General features: G+C 39.7%; 1 protein-coding gene across 1 annotated transcript in view; it reads left to right on the top strand.

Annotated features, from left to right (window-relative positions):
• Positions 1–1,417: 1,417 nt before the first annotated feature.
• Positions 1,418–19,613, top strand: part of si:dkey-219c3.2 (transcription initiation factor TFIID subunit 4) — a 44,004-nt gene continuing 25,808 nt past the window's right edge. Inside the window, exons 1-11 of the mRNA XM_034306108.2 lie at positions 1,418–2,732; positions 3,807–3,970; positions 4,435–4,524; positions 5,355–5,516; positions 5,813–5,935; positions 6,582–6,671; positions 8,707–8,886; positions 8,973–9,048; positions 9,162–9,273; positions 11,292–11,461; positions 17,103–17,233. Of these exons, the coding sequence (XP_034161999.2) occupies positions 1,439–2,732; positions 3,807–3,970; positions 4,435–4,524; positions 5,355–5,516; positions 5,813–5,935; positions 6,582–6,671; positions 8,707–8,886; positions 8,973–9,048; positions 9,162–9,273; positions 11,292–11,461; positions 17,103–17,233 (2,592 nt within the window). The 5' untranslated portion in view covers positions 1,418–1,438. The remainder of the gene's footprint in view (positions 2,733–3,806; positions 3,971–4,434; positions 4,525–5,354; positions 5,517–5,812; positions 5,936–6,581; positions 6,672–8,706; positions 8,887–8,972; positions 9,049–9,161; positions 9,274–11,291; positions 11,462–17,102; positions 17,234–19,613) is intronic.

The raw sequence follows: 19,613 nt of genomic DNA, 5'->3' as shown, positions 1-19,613 counted from the left end.
ATCTTAGCTATTTATTACAGCCATAGAGTTTTCGAGTCATGAAATTTCCACCCACCCAATATACTAGGAGTTGTCTTGAATTCTAATATATATATTGGAATTAAATATTTATTATTTACAGGCCTACTTGTGTTAGAGTTATTGAAGTTTGGATTAAACCCATTTAATTTGAATGACCACTCAAACTACTACTACTACTACTAATAATAATAATAATGATAATAATAATAATAATAATAATAATAATAATAATAATATGCAAACTCATATGATAAATATCACTTTGATAATGGTGGGTTTTGATTTCCATCACTGTAACTAAATTTAAAAAATCACAGACCTTCACAGACCCCACTTTTGAGAACCACTGCTCTAATGAACAAGTCATTTTCAATAATCTTATTTTTAATAATAATAATCTTAAAGTATTCAAAATAATAAGCAAGCACAAAAAGTTGGTTTTAGTCTATTACACAACTTCCAATTGTTATTTACACGCTCACTTTGTGTTGGGATTGGGGGTTTTGCCTGTCTGTTTCTATTTGTTTATTTGTTTGTTTGTTTGTTTGTTTGTTTGAAATCCTCTGAGGGATCTCTCTGTATTTGTAACTTGTCCCAGTTAACAACGATCTTGTTTCCAAGCTGTGACACAATCAATAATGTTGTGAAAATGATGTTTTATAATAATAATAATGTTGGGAAGATTTCATGTACATTAAGTGCACAGTTATGTTGACAAACATCCATTTTAAGTTATTTTCTACTAATTGAATCCCATGGCTCTGTATTAAGGACACCTCACAAAAAGTAATGAAGTCATCTGTTAATCTGAGCAAAATTTACTCACATATTCAAATTAAAAAAAAGACTTTAAAAAGTAAATAACTCCATTTGAAATACATTTTAAATATAGTATTGTTTTTTATTCACCTATAAAGGGTGTTAGCTTTTCTTTGTATCTTTGTGCATCAGGCTTTTAAAATGGTAAACAGTATTCCTCTATATTACCCTGTACAAGTTAAAAAAAAAAAAAAAAAAAAAAGAGGGGAAAGACTCAAAAGATCATTTTAAATGCTGTTTTATTTATTTACAGAAATAATAATACACGTCAGTAGAAATGACTGAATAATTTTTAATGAAGATTAAGCATTAAAACAGCAAGCACAGTAAACACAGCAAATCCTGATCAACTGCACTTTAAACAAAGGTTCACACTTCAGATGACTTTAGTGGATTTTTTGTTTAAAAGATGGAATTATCTCAGTAATATAACCAATACTGGACTGAGATAATTCCAGCTTTTCATCAATAAAGCACTAAATTCCGTTATTTTTGTCGTGTTTTGTTTTCACAGACACGCTCAGCGGCCTAGCGCCACAGACCATTTCGGCACGTCCGCTAAGCTGAGTTGTGACGTCACCCCGCCCATTTCCCCACAATGCACTTCGCGGCAAAACAACGCACGCGCACGACACGCTCTGTCGAGCGTCTTCCAAAGATGGCGGGCGTCCCCGATCCGCTGGAAGATATGCTGTATTCAGAAGTGGACGAAAAAGCCGTTAGCGACCTCGTGGGTTCGTTAGAGTCGGAGCTCGGCGGTCAGAATAAATCCCAGAGCGAGGCGCGGAGGTCAGGAGCAGCCGAGAGCGGAAACAACAACTTAGGAAAAGCCCAAGCCGCTCAAGCGGGAACCGCATTGGAGGCGCGAGCGTCAGGACTGCACAGAGTGGAGGTAAAGCGCGAGAACGGCTCCGAGAGGACACCGAGCACCAACTCTGTCCCTGTCCCTTCCGCTCTGAGCGCCGGGGGGGTGATGGCTACCAACCGAGTGCAGCCAAACATCACGTTAGTACCAAAGCCCGCTGTACCGGGACTCACAACTTCTCCGAACTGTTCAAGTGACGCAGCAGTTGTAGCATCATCATCCTCATCATCACCCTCACCATCACCATCATCATCATCAGCTACCGATACTCTCCCTAACACCAATCACATAGCTTCAACTATCCGCGCCGTTTCCTCCAGAGCCCTGGCTGGTGAGAATGGCAGCAGTGCCCCTGTAGCTGTCGCCCCTGCTCCCACTCCTGCAGCCGGATTACAGACCGGTGTGAATGGTGCTGTCACTGGCTCTGGCTTAGGCACCGACAACAGCAACACATCCACTTCCAAAGGCACTAATGGTACTTTTCTTGGTACTTCTGGTCAGCCTAATCATATACTGTCCCAGCCTGTGAGTGTATCAGGTACTCAGACAGTCGCTGCTGTTGCCCTGCACCGACCTTCCAACATCGCACCCAATCCCAGCGACCCTAAACTTACAGCATCTGTGAGCGTCACCTCTGTCCCAGCCCCTGCGCTGACCTTTTCCAATGCGAGTTTGATCAAGACGAACCCCCAAACCCAGATTAAAACCATTGTCCCAAATCAGCTTGCTGGTTCTCCTGTAGCTGTGCGGCCTCCTATAACTGGCACACCCGTGCACTCGGTTGCAGTCAGTACCCCGCTTCCGGTGGTGAGCACCACGTCAGTGCTGGTGAAACCAGAAGCAGGTCTTACGGGGCAGGCCACGGGTATGCTGAGACCCAGTACTCCGTCTCCAGCAACGAGCACTGTGACTGTGCGACCCGGGGTTCCTGCGGCACCTGCTCCGAGGGCGGTGGTACCTCAGCTTACAGTCAGACCCCAACAACAGGCCACGATTCAGTTACCACCAGGATTCACTATACCGCCGGGTAAGTGTGTATTCACAGCAAGCATCATTTACACTCCACCCTTACGTCCTTTTGGACTCAATATGACCATTATGGAAAAAATGATTCTTCTGAAACCTTATGTGTCAGCTCAGTTTGCCTAATGCAGGGGTTTCTCAGACTTTTTAGAGCCCGGGACCCTTTAACTGTAAAATCAATCCGTGGCGCCCTCAGTACAGATGCATTTCATGAACATTATTTAAATGTGCACAGTAATATCTTAGCTATTTATTACAGCGGTAGAGTTTTCTAGTCATGAAATTTCCACCTACAGAATATACTAGGAGTTGTCTTGAATTTTAATATATATATTGGAATTAAATATTTATTATTTACAGGCCTACAATTAAACTCATTTAATTTAAATGACCACTCATAATAATAATAATAATATTCAAACTCGTATGATGAATATCACTTGATGGTGATTTTAATGATGGGTTTTGATTTCCATCACTGTAACTAAATTTGAATCACAGAAATTCACAGACCCCACTTTGAGAACCACTGCTCTAATGAACAAGTCATTTTCAATATTCTTATTTATATTCCAGGGATAAAGTTTGAATTGTGTTCACCTCCGAATGGAATGAAAGTTTTCATAATAATAAGCAAGCACAAAAGGTTGATTTTAGTCCATTACACAACTTTCAATTCTTATTTACACGCTCGCTTTTGTGCACGAGCTGCCCTCTGTGTTGGGACGGGGGTCTGGCCTGTCTGTCTCTATAGACTGTTGTTTATAGAAGCAATCCAATAAGACATTCAAAACAATAGAAACTTGTTTATATTCTCGTTGTATTATCAGTTTTCCAGCTGAGTGTTTCAAAAGGGATGGCCTGAATCAGTGGGATATCCATTGTTACGTTATTAACAGAACATCAGAAACTGATTTAAAGACTAATCTAAAAGAGCTGATGATTCAGTATGTCCGAATAACACGAGTTCTTATCTTGATTGAGAGTTGCGTTAAAAGTTCATCGGTGCCAGAGAGTCAGTTCCTGCTTCCTGTTTATTTTGTGAAAGTTCTGATGAGGTGTATCGTCTGTGCTGTAGGAATGGTGCTTGTCCGGACCGAAGCGGGCCAGTTGGTGCTGGTTCCTCAGCAGGTTCTGGCCCAGGCGAAGGCTCAGAATCAGACGAAGGCGACTCTGTCACCTACACCTGCCACGACCACCACCGCCGGAGCCACCATCCGAGTCACCGCTCCTGTGCAGCAAGTATGTGACTACACTAAAAAAAAGGGTGCTAAACTGAACCTGTTCGTGTCGCTGCTGTGGTACCCTTATCTATTGCACGTTTACTATCTCTTTCACCTGGAAACTTTGACAGTTTAGTGTAAAAGTTTAAAGCTACATAAATGGACTGTGATTCATTTTTAGAGTAAAGCTTTAAAGGTAAACTACATGCACATTTCTAGGTAAAAGATACCAGCTAAAGATACAGAAGGTTTACGATTAGGGTACCATGCCACACTGTAGATCATGATCAAAGGTCCCAGAAGACATCTAGGACATGTTCAGATTAATCCATCATTGTAGTATCATTTTAAATGAGAAGTCCTCAACTGAATTCGAGTGGCAGGTTGTTTTAGTGAAGGTCCAGGCGTAATCTGTGTCTGAAATACTGGCCCATATGATCTTGGCTCTCAGGTTTTAATTCTGTGTCATCTCTCGCATTGCAGTCGCCAGTGACATCCCAAGCTATCCGACCGATTCCTCCTGCACAGGCTAAAGTGGTCCAGGCAGCCAGCCCTGCTAGCCCTGCTCTACAGGTACATGTCCTCTTTATCTGCGTTTAACTTCCAACTTTACTAATCCAACGCAACTCAGCATGCCCCTTTAATTTTTACTTAATGGCAAAAAAAAAAAGCCATATAATGCACTGTAGTATCACAGACCAGGCGAGGTGGAGGTGAAGCACAGCATGTCGCTACATTTCCTGTGAAAGCTTACATGTCGATTTCTTGGGCAAGTTTGATAGGTTCCTTCCCAGTTTATTTTGAACCCGTTCTCCAAATATCAAGTTCCCACTGAATGTAGTCACTGCTGTTGCTGTCCTTCATGGTTGTTTTGCCACCTTGCTGACACAACAGCGATGTACGGTTTCTCATTAAAGTGCGTTGGGAAAATCTACACGAAAATGGATCAGGTCTGTTAAGTTAAGGCAGAAGATCTATGCACAGTACGCAGTGAGATGAAATAATATTTTTCCGGGACCCACAGTGCAACATACGTGCATGACATACTCAGTGCTGACAGGAAAACAAAGTGCAGTAAGAATAAAAAAGCATGCAGGGACGGGTTAATGGGAAGCAGTTGGGGCAGTAAGAGTACTCAGATCACAAAACATTTACACTATCACACCTTCAGCAGGCTTTTTTTTTTTTTTGACCCCTGCTAGCTGATCACAAACAAGTATTTCTCATGATCATGGTATAAATATTATTGCAAGTGGGATCCTTTAATGTTCCAGTGATACAGTTAGTTTTGTAAGGGATGTTTTAGAGTACACTGCAATATTGTAGTATAATGAGATATAAATGGGAATATGAATGCAATATAGGCCTAAATGTGATGAGTGTGGTTTGTGTTGTTGTGTTAGAAAACCCCGCTGGTGACAGCGAGCACTGCTCCGAAGCCCAGCGGCCCCACTGTGATCACAACCGGAGCTCGTGTTCAGGCTCCAAATCAGACGCTCCTGAAACCTTCACCCACTGTCACGGCACCGGCTGCGTCCACCACGGGAATCAGCGGCCTCTCTCAGGTAGCCGTTATGAGCCGACCTCTCACCCCGACCTCTTCTGAGTAGTTCTTCAACCTTCTCTTGGCTCCATAACACATTTAACACATTTTATTTCTTTTTGAGTTTCATCTGGACAGAAAATTTCTGCTTTTGCCAAAACTGTGGTTCTTAAGGTTCTCATACGATCTCTTATGAAATAGCACAAGAGCTTCCAGGGTCCTTTAATCAGGATCAAACCCATCCATTTTTCTGATTTACATTTTTGTTGGACCGCTTCTAAGTGATCAGATACAATCATTTTCCATGCCTTATCTCAGGAAATGCAAGAGAATGTGAAGAAGTGCAAGAATTTCCTAGCAACATTGATCAAACTGGCATCCCATAATTCCCCCTCTCCGGAAACTTCAAGGAACGTGAAGGCGCTCGTGCAGGACCTGCTGGTGAGTAGCATCGCTGGTTATCAGTAATATTACACAGCATAGGAGGCATCACTGCTTCATTGTGCGCTCTAATAAAAATGTACAAAATTAAACATGACATGTTGAGAGGGAGCGTAACGTCAGTTTATAGTACAGTCCTGGTAATCTGGTGGACACACAAAAGTTTTGGTTTTTTGTGTCCAAATCTCCCCCCAGCTGACATTTGGCAGTCATATATGACTGCAGTTGACATTCTTTTCTGAGATAAATGTGCAATACCTTCATACAAGGTTAAGTAACAGCTTTTTACTGAACAACAGGAAGATTCAGATAAATCTTCAGATAAAACACGGTGCTAGTGCATCACAAACAGGCCTTTGTCCTTGTTATTTCTATCTATTTACAGTGTATAGTGGGAAATTCAGTGTATTAGTCATAGTGTACACTATCAAAGCTTTAGAAGAAAAACACATTTGTTTTTTTTCCCTCAATATCTCTATCAGTCTATCACTTGGGGTTTCCGCTGAGTTGTGTACTGTAAAGTCCTGTACTTTTTTTTTTTTTTTTTTTTTTTTTTTTTTTTAATGAAGTCTCATCCACAGAAAATAAGTTTTATCATGTTGGATGTACAGTAATCCTATGAAACGCTGTGTTTAATTCTGTATAGGATGCCAAAATTGAGCCTGAGGAATTTACAAATCGTCTGCAGACGGAGCTGAAGTCGTCTCCTCAGCCCTACCTCATCCCCTTTCTAAAGGTAGTCTCCTTCCCTGCTTCCCTGTCTCTTCCACCACAGAGCCTTGGTTTCCTTTTTTTTTTTTTTTTTTTTTTTTTTTTTTTTTTTTTTTTTTAAAGAAGAACTGGAGGCTTGTATTAAGGCCTCTTTGCTCAGTGATAAATAAGGGAGAGAACACTTGATTTTTGCATGAAAGGTGGTCGACGTAACATTTGGCGGAAAAAGAAACCACATCATAGTTTCATAACTTGTAGTTGATACTTCATACTCATGTAATTGAGTTTTTCTTGTATGCACCTATTCGGGCGCTCCGATAGTTTTTTCTTGTAATGCTGTTTATTTTAGCACTTGGCGTAAAGCATGGAACACGTGCCTTGTAGGTTACACTATTATCGCTGCTTGTTCAACATAAATTAGTCAGATTTAGAAAATGAAATTGAAAGTTGCTGGTTGTGGTTAGTGCAAGGACAAATGCACAGAAAGCACAATGCAAATTCTGCAAGAATGAAATCGCAGATTGTAATTTGTTCAAAATCTGTGAAGCAGCGTAACTGTAGATTCTACAATATCATACATAATAAATCGCATACACAATGTTTTTCTTCCTCTAATACCGCAGAATCGTGCTTACAATTACAATGCGTAGCCATTAAAGAACACGCAGTCATGCTTTTTTCAGTTTAAAGTTACAGTTAATGTTGTGGAACATCCATGGAAGAAGTTACTTCCTGTTATCATTTACATTATAGCAGCTAGAAACAGTTGTTCCCTCACCAGCCTCTTTGATTTCTCTTTCTTGACGTAAATAAGACAGAAACCTTCTTTGTCCTGAAGAATGGTGGAAAACTTACTATTACAAGCACTGACACTGGAGACTCCTTCCATATATGTTAAATAAACATCCCCTTACAGAAAATCTCAACAAAAAGAATTTTCTTTGTTAAATAACAGTTTTTTTTTATCTGTTTATTGGAACGAGGGCATTAACATAAACATAAGATATGCAGCTGCACTACTGTTGTAGAAAATTTATCAACACCTTCTGACAAATATGATTCACAAATTCACTAGTGCTGTGGTTTAAAACATTTTCAAGCATTTAAACGAATGACGTAAATTAGAAACTAGCTAGCATCGTATTAGGCAACTATTTAAGTGTTTCAGCACTCTCAGGTTTGACGTTTACCCACTTCCTGTTTTAAATTCAACTTATTGTGTATGTGGAAGAAATTATACTCAAATAAACTGATAATGAAGTTGAGAGCAGAAAGTGAACTTGATTTCATAAAATACTAGTGATAGCTGATGTTGTTCTTGGAAGTGTTTTGTTCTTTATTCCAGTCAGCTAGACGTACACAACGTTTTATGGAGCTTTACTTTGGTAAAAGTAAATTTGGTAAAATTACTTTGCTGTCATTAAAAAAAGCTAACAGTTTCATCTGTGTAGTGCCAAAGTGTGTATAGGGTCTGTGAATTGTTTCAAGACAACAGTGTTCCCTCTGTGTGGAATAATTATCATGCTGTAAGGCTCCTCACATCATCGAGCTGATCACTTTATCAAACTCTCTTTTACTCTTTCCACACACACTTGAAGAAAGTTAGAGTTGCAAATAGGGATAGAAACAGACACCTGGTCACTCTAGCACACACTAATTCAAACCTGAGAGAGCAGTGCTGATGGAGACATGTGTTTAATTTCACCTTCCCCAGTGCTATATGATGATATATGCTGATCTAGATTGTATTTTACAGAAATTGTATGAACGCTGTATTAGTAGTAGTAATGGTAGTAATAGTAGTAGCAGTGAGTAAAAAAAAATGTATTGTCTGAGTGCTTGTTACTATATTACCTCCCCAACAGAGTTTTTGGACTGATGGTATTCCTAGTTTGTGACCTAGCGAGCCAGTATCAGAATGTATTTATTGATAGAGACTTGAAAGCACTTTTGTAAGTCGCTCTGGATAAGGGCGTCTGCCAAATGCCATATATGTAAATGTAAATGTAAAAGCTCGTCTCATGTTAAAGTATGACACGTGACTGCGTGTGTGTATACAGAAAAGCCTGCCTGCTCTGCGGATGACGCTGTTGAACTCGCAGCAGTCTCTGACCCAGCTCGCTCAAACCACCTCCAGCCCTCTGACTGTGAGCGCCATTAAGGCTCCGCCCCCACGCTCCCTCGCCACCACGGTGCCTGCTGTCCGCCCCACCGTCGCGCAGGACCAAGCCACGCTGGTGGTACTGGCCATAAACATTACCTATACAGAAATAATGGATGTGAGTAAACAATGCAACGCAATCACCATTTTCACCTCCTCCTGCAGGCTGTGAAGAGGACAGGAGCACAGACGGCTCCAGTTCGGATGCCCGTGGTGATCACCCAGTCGGTCCGGCCGCAAGGTGCGTGATTTTTCATGCTGCTGAGTGAACACTTTCGGGAGATTGATCACTGAATCAGCAGCAGCATGTTGTGGTTAGTGGAAGCTGTGAAGTGTGTAATTTGTGTGTTGCAGCCACTGTGGTGAGAGGGCCAGCAGTACAGGTGAGAGGTCCAGTGGGCGACGCCATGCAGGCTTCAGCCAATCAGAAACAGAAGCTGAATGACCCAGGAGGTGGAACTTTCAGGTACTTGTGCTCAGCATCTGGTGTGTATGTGTATGCATGTGTGTGTAAGTGTGTGTGTTACCTAGAAATCAACACCAGTGTGTGATGTGTGTGTAGTGTAAGGCTTCTTTCAAACTAGGCTGAAAAAAATGCTGGCCAGGGCACTTTTTGTGCTGATATAAAAAATATATATATCTCCCGCGACATGCACACTGTAACCATAACAACGCTCTTACCAGTTCTACCTACAATCAGCTAATTAACTTACCTAGCTTGCTATCTAGGTTAGATTTATTATCAGTAATGAAGATTTAATAAAGATCGGTTTTGGAGATGAGGAGCTTGTCTGCTTGCGTGACTTGACTGTATACAGCCACAGTTAAAATGGGACGTACCAGTGAATGTCCCAGAAATAGTCAGGTTATGTTACTTTTAGTTACAACATTGGAATAATGGCAGTTTTTTTTTTTTTTTATTCAATATAAAATTATAAATCTGGTGATATTTGCTCACTAACAAGACTCTGGCTTGCCCTCAGAGCTGTAACCTGATTGGTCAGGAGTTTAAGAAAAAAACACGCAAGATGCCATTTGAAAGTTTGTGCTCCCGAGTGGCACAACAGAAAAACGTTGACGCTATCCTCGGGAGATCCCGAGTTTAAATACCGACCATGACACAGCCATCTGTGACGTGGAATCATGAGAGCAAAGTTGGCATACTCTCTCCCCTGTCAGTCACTGCGATACTAGCCAATCGTGGGCTCATATGTGTGGAAGAGGGCAGATAACGCTTTCCTCCACGTGTACTACACTGCCCCGTGATGCAGCATGAGCAGCAGTTGCAGACGTGGCTTCACCTGTCTTGGAGGAAGCACGTTTGCCTTCACTCTTCCTGGTGGGTAGATGAGGGGGAATCCAAAAAAAAGTTGATCAATGGCAACACTTAATTTAAAAGCGGTCATTTGCCTGCTTTTTGTGGGATTATATGCAAAATGTGCAATAGCAGGTGAGGGAAAAAAACAAAAAAGCCAAGTGTGAAAGACTCTAAGTGGTCTTCCTTCCAAGCTGCATCACTCCCCTGTCTGTTTTTTAATAACAGTAATAATAAATAGAAGAAGAAGAATACACAATGCTCATAGGCACATAAATGTCAATGGCATATAAAGGGGCTTTAATTAATAACACATTTCACTTACAGTTGACCCAAGACAGTGAACAGAGCATTTTTGTGTGTATGTTGGTTACCTATTTTTGTCATAATTTTAGTGCAGCTGCACGCTACAAAGCTCTAGCATGATTTTTTAAAAATACATTTCCATATCGAAAGAGGGAGTGTGTGATGTGAATGAATACAGAGTTTAGGTTTCACTCATGTGCATGTGTGGTTAAAGGAGAAGTGTGTCTTTCAGGAGGCAAAAAAAAAAGACTAGAAGTGATTTCGGTGTGAAGTGATCTATAGAGTGTATACATTTCTAGTGAGTATTCCTGTGAGCGAGTCAGTGAACCAGAATTTATTCTTTTATGTCTGTTTACAGTCTAAGCAACATCCATGAAGCACAACATTGACCTTAGGTCGAATGATCAGGTCACGTGTGTGTGGGTGTGTGCGTCAAAATTCAAAAAGGAGACATTTATTATAGGCTTTGGAAAGGAAATACATCTAATACTTCCTGGCTGTCACTGTGAAGATGATCTTTCATTAAAGGGCCTAAATGAAGCCAAAGGTTTCTGCATGGATTTATTACACGTTGTCTTTATAATGATGGCCACTAGGGGGCAGCACGTCTCTGAGAGTTTTTCATCAGTGTAGTGAAGTTTGAGATTGAACAGCAGACAGACATATGTCTTGGCTGAATTTTTATTGATAAGAAACATATTTTGAGTAATTTGCTTAAACAGATTGAGTACGGATATTTCCTGTCCTTTACACAGAGACATTTATTTCTGTTTATTCAGAGGTCTTCATTCAGACTATAGCTTCACTTGCAGTTAGATGTGACTTCAGGCGATGTAAACGATCCTGTATATTATGTATTTCAGGGATGATGACGACATCAACGACGTGGCGTCCATGGCGGGCGTGAACCTGAATGAAGAGAACGCTCGTATTTTAGCCACGGGCTCTGAGCTGGTGGGCACGCAGATCCGCTCCTGCAAAGACGAGGCATTCCTGCCAGCTAATCTGCTCCACAAACGCATCCTCGAGATAGGTAGGGAACCCCAATGCACACACTCTCATTAATATATACATTAATTAGCGTGCGCTGTGCGCGCATATATACATTTATACATCGTAGTGGCTGAAGCCTGGAGCTGCTGATACACAGGTGAAACAATAAGTCTGGATCACTGAGCATTAAGCGTGAATGAAATCATTTTAACTGAGCCTAAGGTAAAGTGTTTTTTTTTACACAGCACATCTGTCAGATCTCACACAAAAGGTTCATCAGTGGTGATGTGTGCCTCGAAAGAAAACCTTACTGATGCACATCCAGAGTATTAACACATGTCCAACATAAGCCTGCGCTATACGGTGTTTTCAGTAAGTCAGTCCAGAGTCTGACGCATGGCCCAAATTCTGAGCCACAATAATAAGGCATGTTTTACTGCATCAGGAATGCCATTTTAGTTCCCTGTTTAGTTTTTATCCTGTTAGTTTTGCTGCAGTTCAGTGTTGTGTTCAGTCTCCAGAGCTAAAGCTTTTGCTACAGTTCTTCTCTTAATCGGTCAGGTGTTAAAAATCTCTCCACATATAACAATGATAGATGTAGAAATCTCGTAGTTCACTTTAGGTTTTGTTGTTTGTTTTGTTAGTGCTGATTTGATAATGCCGTTTTCATGGCGGTTATATTGTTGTTCACCTTCCTTGATTCTTTCTCAGAATCAAGAAATCAGCACTGCTGATTTCTTGATTCTGACTGGTCAGAGGTTACTGATTAATTTTCTGTTAATAACAGTAGTTCTGGCTATAAAAATAAAGATACACTATAATACGTTTCTATAGTAACAAATAATTCACAGCAACTTGATTAGCAGATGCTCCAAATAATCAAAGACCAATAATAAATGAATTTTTTAAAAATTTATATATAAAGATATAAAAATATATTGAGAGATATTTAAAAGATATCTATTATATATAGCAGAAATGCTGTAGAGCAATGTAGAGAATTTAATGTTTCTACATAAAACAAAATACTATAAAGAGCAGTAAACAGTAATAAATGAAACAAAGTCAATATCTGGTGTGACAGCCTGTTGCTTTAAAAAAAATAGTAGTCTCAGGTACAATTAGTGCAGTTTTATAAGGAAGTGAGCTGTAAGTGTTACTGAGAATCTTGCAGAAGCAGCTACAGTTCTTCTGGAGACTTTGACTGTCGCACTTGCTTCTTATTTCTGCAGCAAAACCCAGCAGCCTTCATTATGTTTTTTTGTCTGAAAAGTGTCTCTTATGTAATATGCTGCTTTCTTTACTGACATACAAACATCTTTATGTAGCATTTAATTTTGTGCTGAAAAACTAATGTTTGGAAATCTGCAATGTTTTTGTACTGACTCCATAATGTAGAAGTCATAAAATACAAAGCTATAACAAAGTCATAACAAAAAAATAGAGTGCCTAAGACTTTTGCACAGTACTGTATATATGAGAGAGAGCTAGATATTTGGGGGAAAAAAAAAAATAGAAATGTAGAGATTATTGATATGGTGACGCAATGGTAAAGGTGATTGGTATGGTAAAGCCGTTCCTTTAAATTTTCTGAAAAGTCTTCAAGACAGAGGACGTAGCGTTTTGCGGTTTCTCTACAAAAAGTGGGGTTTTTTTTCCTTTCGTTTTTGTGTTTTTAACTTCAGGAGAGTAAAAAAAAAGCTGGTGATGGAATGACTGTTTGTAGCTGCTACAACATACATGATAGCAGGAACTAAGTTGTTTCGCAGACGTTTCACAGCCTTAAATGTAACTATAAATGGATAAGAATTATGATGTGTCGTTTATTAATAAATAGCAAAAGTAATCACTGAGAAATTTGCTGTGGAGGGTCGTGCTGTTATTGAAAAATAGTCAGCTTTGGGGTGGTAACAGTAAAACTGGTTTGCATCACACCACCTCACCGTTGATTATTTTCCTATAACAGCATGCCTGTTTTCCTATAACAGCATGCCCCTGTAGCAGCTGGACTAGCGCAACATCACATGAGTGTATTACTAGTAAGTTGGTGCAAATAATATAGCAGTTATCACGTGTATTGACTCAACAGCATTGACGCATCACGCTGTACAAAGTCTGACAGTCTACACAAACACTGAATGCTCTCTATTCACCTGTGTTTAGCCTCCCCTTAGTCCACTACACTTCTAGTGCACTTCTACTGGCCTCTCGCTCCCTCTCTGATTCTAATGAGTGCTCAGTGTAGTGAGGCTCAGGCATCCTCAGGCTGCGTATGAATACTTTATGGGCCTCCCTCTGATGCCTCTCTGTCAGTTTGTCATGTGTGCCGGACAAGAGAGAGCCTGCGGCCGTCTTCCCGACAAGGTCGCCTCGAAAACGTGCAATACATGCTCTCAGTGAGCCAAGCAACGATGAGAGAAGAAACGGCCTACAGTAATGGGGGAAAATAAGTCTTCTTTTGTGATTTATTGAGTTATAAATGCGAGTTTATACTCATGTTTGAGAAAGTTCCACCAAAAATATATTCTAATTGAGGATTATGCTAAAAGAAATGATGCCAATTCTCAAAATTGTGCTTCAATGATTTTATTATCTTATTTTTACATATAAAACGTCAATATTATATATACACACAAGCAGTAATGGAGAGGTCTACATGATGTTTACGGTCCTAGCTCACAAGATTCTCCACAAGGGGGAGCTGTGACTCAAGTAGCATTTAGTACTGGGCGATGCGCCAAAATGATATAAAATCCTGAAAACTTTCCTCAGTATGCAACAGGTATTGTGATAGCATATACAACATACAGTGCACATGATTTACAAAAAACAAAGCAAGGAAGAAAAAGTAAAAGATTTGGTTTAAAGCTGATTGTAGTAGAAAGACAGCTACTAGCTACTCTCATTTATCTATTTTTTTTTTTTTTATGAAACTTGTGATGAAGCATTAATCATACCCGCACTGCATTTGTCATGATCAGGGCATTATATTTAAATCATATAAGCATTTTGCCCATCTCTTGACATGAATCTGACAGATCTGATGAATGAACGCTGGTTTGTAAAAGGCCTGAAACACAACCTTACATGGCTAAAGGCTAATCGAGTCACAGTACAGCTGCTTTTCCTGATGCTGGTGTTCTTCACCTGATCAGTGTAGTCTGATGGAAAGTGTTTGTGAGCTGCATGCATATGGTGTACTAGTCCTGAATCACTTTTCATGTGAATATAATGGACATCTCAACTCCAGTATTCAGCCGAGACATACTGAGATGGAGACAGGCAACAACAGCAACAACAGAAAAAAGAAAAAAAATGGATTGCATCAGTTCACTGTCTCCATATATATCTTCTGTACAGATAAACACTGAATTTGTCTGTATTTTCCAATCCTGAGGTCTGTTTAAAAAAATAAAAAAATCTCTCGTTTCAGCAACATTTAAATAAAATAAAAAAAAAACTGCTCATGCAGTTTTAATTTCTAGTAAATAAAGATTCCTTCTATTACAGTCTAGAGTTTTGTCTACAAACTGAGTTAAGTGTGTTTTGGGTATAATGATGAACAGATACATATCAGATACATATTGATGCATCTGTGGAATATTGTTTATAAGAAAAAATGTAGAACATATATCATTCAAACTACAAACGTAATTTATAATTAAATTTTAGGCAAAATTGTCAAAATGAGTCAAGATTAGGTCTCTGAAGGTACGCTCACACCAGCGAGCGACAAAGCAACCGTTCGTTTTCTGTGTACTCGCGTGACAAAGCGACAACATGACAAGTGACTGGCTCGAATGATTCCTCTGATCAGTTGTGTGGCAGGTGTGGTACATTTTCTCATTTCCCTTCTCACAACTTTACTTCATACCTGCTTTTAGTTCCTATGTACTGCTTAACTTGGGGGAAAAAAAGAGGAATAAGAATGTAAAATCTATGGTTTCATCTTATCCTGTCACCTACAATCTTTCATTAAATGTGTATAGGAACATTATGAAGAAAAATACTGCCTTAAAGAAAATAGCAGAGATCAGTGTTTTCTCTGCAGAGTATAGCTAGTACAGTTAGCTTGTGCTGCTAATAGTTAATATGAAAACGCCTGGCATGTAACGCACATATGTACGTTTTAAGGACATTTTAAAGACAAATAAATCATATACTGTGGTAAATCATGTGCTGTGGGCTGCATTTTGGCCATGACTCTTTCTCATCGGAGCTGGATGGTCGGTACATGCCCACGGGCAGCAACAGCAGCGCTCGCTCCACCATCACAAGAGACAAACTCCAAGCAACACAAGCAGTGTGTCGCTCGCAAAATATAATTCTGTAGCCACGTTATAGCTCTGTAGCATAACACTGTAGCCACGTTATAACTCTGTAGCGTAACACTGTAGCCACGTTATAACTCTGTAGCGTAACTCTGTAGCCACGTTATAACTCTGTAGCGTAACACTGTAGCCACGTTATAACTCTGTAGCGTAACTCTGTAGCCACGTTATAACTCTGTAGCGTAACTCTGTAGCCACGTTATAACTCTGTAGCGTAACTCTGTAGCCACGTTATAACTCTGTAGCGTAACTCTGTAGCCACGTTGTAACTCTGTAGCCACGTTATAACTCTGTAGCCACGTTGTAACTCTGTAGCGTAACTCTGTAGCCACGTTATAACTCTGTAGCGTAACACTGTAGCCACGTTGTAACTCTGTAGCGTAACTCTGTAGCCACGTTATAACTCTGTAGCCACATTATAACTCTGTAGCGTAACACTGTAGCCACGTTATAACTCTGTAGCGTAACACTGTAGCCACGTTATAACTCTGTAGCGTAACACTGTAGCCACGTTATAACTCTGTAGCGTAACACTGTAGCCACGTTATAACTCTGTAGCGTAACACTGTAGCCACGTTATAACTCTGTAGCGTAACACTGTAGCCACGTTATAACTCTGTAGCGTAACACTGTAGCCACGTTATAACTCTGTAGCGTAACACTGTAGCCACGTTATAACTCTGTAGCGTAACACTGTAGCCACGTTATAACACTATTGCCATTTTATAACACTATAGCATAATACTGTAGCCACATAATAACAGTAGCCACGTTATAATGCTATTGCCATGGTATAACTCTATAGCATAACACTCTAGCCACGTTTTTACTCCATAACCATGTTATAACGCCGTAACCATGTTATAACAGTACAGCCACGTTATAATTCTAAACCCATGATATGAGGAGTGTGATGAGTGCGGTTGCTGTCCTTTTTTCTTTGTAATGGGGAAAAAAAAACAATGGGCTGTTGGGGAGTGTCTATAAAATGAATGACAACCAGCCCATCCATACACAGATAAGCACTCCGGACTGTAACACGGTTTTCCATACAGGTTTTCTCAGCCAACACTTGTGCTGAGACCATGCCTTAAACAGTTATGTTTTAATCATGTTCTGCATATTACAAGTAAAGAAAAAAAAAAAGCTTATTTTGTTGTTCAGAAGTCATATGGAAACAGCACTGGTTTCTCCTGAAATCTTTAATGTCTAGTATTTAGTTTATTAGTGCACCTGAAACCATTTCCTTTTTAATCTGTTGGTGTAATCAGTTTCTCTCTCTCTCTCTTTCTCGTGCGCTCTCTCTCTCTCTCTCTCTCTCTCTCTCTCTCTCTCTCTCTCTCTCTGCAGCACGTGGGTTTGGTGTGAACGAGGTGATGGCAGACGTGGTGAGTTTGGTGTCCCACGCCACAGAGGCCAGGCTCCGTTCCACGCTGGAAAACGTCTCTGCTCTCGCACGACACCGCACAGAACCCAGCAAGGTAGGAACCAATCACAGTCCAGCAATCTGTGGGCGTGTCTGACTGGGCCAGATGGGCATGTTGATCAAATTCGATCCACTGATCATATAAGCATCTTGCAAATGTTTGAATAGCTATCCAGCATTCAGAAGTGGGTTTATAATTGAGATGTTTATGTATAACAGCAGCTCTAACTGTAGTGCTGCCTGTAATTCAAATCACAGGTTAATATTAATGCGCTCATTCCAAAATATGATTGTTTCCATAGTAACAAATTAAACTGGTATGGTGAACGCTCCATGTGCTTTAATTGTTTGACATTTTTGGAAGGAGTCTCCAGTGTCCGTTTGTGGTAAGTCGGAGGTAAAGCTGTAACTTTGGGTTTTCCACCATGGGAAAGTCTTCAGGAGTTTGCGCTTTGCAGTTTCTCGGTAACATAACCTGTACTTTCGTGCATCTTATTAACATCAAGAAGCTGGTGAGAGAACAGCTGTTTACAGCTGTTATAACATGGTAACAGGAAGTGATAACCGGAATGAACTTGTTTCACAGACATTCCACAACTGTAAGTGTAACTATAACCTGATTAAAAAAAAATCTGTGGAAAAAAAAAAGTATCATTCTTTAATGAATAAAATTAGTTTGTCAAATTGCTGTGGTATGATAGGAATAAAACATGTCCATGGGTGTGCTGTTACAGAAAAATAATCAGCGTTGCGGTAGCAAGTCAGCCTGACCCTGCTGTTGATTATTTTCCTGAAGCAGTACACACCTCATGTTTTTTTCCTTACGTATGCCATGCTGCAGTGCCAGTGGTTTGGCTAAGGTAAATTTTTGGACCAATCATCTGCTGTTGGATTTCAGCTCACCCCCGTTCACTACGCTCCAAACATTTAGTTTCTGCTTGCCCATGGGTCTTAAAAACCTCCCTTTAAATAGCTCAAATTGCAGAAAGATGTAAAGAGCATTTGAATTGAACAATAAGTTGTGGAAAATCAGGAACATATACTGGTTTACTAAAGAAAGGCATTTGATATGTTACTGTTTAAATACATTTTAATTTATTTTTGGAAAAAAACATGAGAATTGTTGTAAAGACAGCACTTTGTATAGTCCTTGAAAACAAAACAAAAAAAACAAAAAAAATTGAGAAGCTTTTGGAAGTCATGGAATTTCATTTTGAAGTTTCTGGATGAACTCTAAGCCTGATAATAGCCAGGAGTCAAGCAAGCTTCATTATTGTTAAATTAATGCAGTAAAAATGGCCTGTGTTTATTATGGTGTTTTCCCTCTAAGCATATAGCTACTTAGCTAATTCTGAAACGGCTGAAACGACTCTTTCTAAAAGAGCTGCGTTTAGCAGCATAGTGGGAAGCAATATTTAACAATATAAAGGATCCATTTTGTAATATTTAGAGCCTCTGCTGCCTGCGAGATGGATTGCAATTAGAATGAAAGTTTTTGCCTTCTCACCAACCCTTTCTGTTGAAACTAATGGGTTGTGTTTTAGGGCAAAGACACAAAGCTAAGCAGCTGCGCTTCAGCTAAGGGTAGGACTAATTTCCTGGCTGGAAAAAATGTGAACAGAAGCCTGAAATAAAGAAGCTAGCCATGTCCATGGCACAGCAATATTGCTAATAATTTCTTTTTTCTTTCTTCGAAACGGTATGTTTAACAGTTAAAGAGAACTGAAGATGTACTATTTATACAGAAACCTTAAAATTCTTGTTCCTATCATTTATTGAAACAACACAAATTGACAAATCAGTAGCTCAGGTGAACCATGACGAGCAGATTTTGCGTCCTGGCTAATAGTTTTTTATTTGGAAAATTGATTCACCAACCAGGAAACAAACCCTACTTCCTTCCTACTGACTATCACAAAATAAAAGTTTTCATTTGATGTGTATGTTTAAACTTGCGTCACAGTAACGCAGCACACCTCAATGCTGTAACTATCGCACAAGCTTCCAAATCCCACCACCTGCTGCACTACACACATCAGCCGAGGTGTGATCTGGCTGACGGCAGAACGATGTTTACTAGGTGGATTAATTAGCATGTACGGAAGACACTCATAGTGCGAATCTCGAAGACATTTCTACTATACAAAATATGTATCATGATATGTAGGTTTGCGAAAAAACTGCATGTCTACAACAATGAGTTTTGTTATTAATAAATACTTAACAATAAAAAAGGGAAAAAAAGAAATGTTTAACATTTTACAGTTTTAAAGATTATAAATACCAAATTTTAATATCACAATATCTGCTCCCAATGAGTCTGTAATTATATATAAAAAGAATTAGTACAAAGATATATTTCATGAAATATTTCAGAAAAGCATACTGTGACACAATTTATCAGGATATTGATAGTTTGTCATATCTTCCAGCCA

This window comes from Pangasianodon hypophthalmus, chromosome 7, assembly GCF_027358585.1.
Source record: "Pangasianodon hypophthalmus isolate fPanHyp1 chromosome 7, fPanHyp1.pri, whole genome shotgun sequence".
Taxonomy (NCBI): Eukaryota; Metazoa; Chordata; class Actinopteri; order Siluriformes; family Pangasiidae; genus Pangasianodon; species Pangasianodon hypophthalmus.
This window is presented reverse-complemented; position numbering and strand designations above follow the sequence as displayed.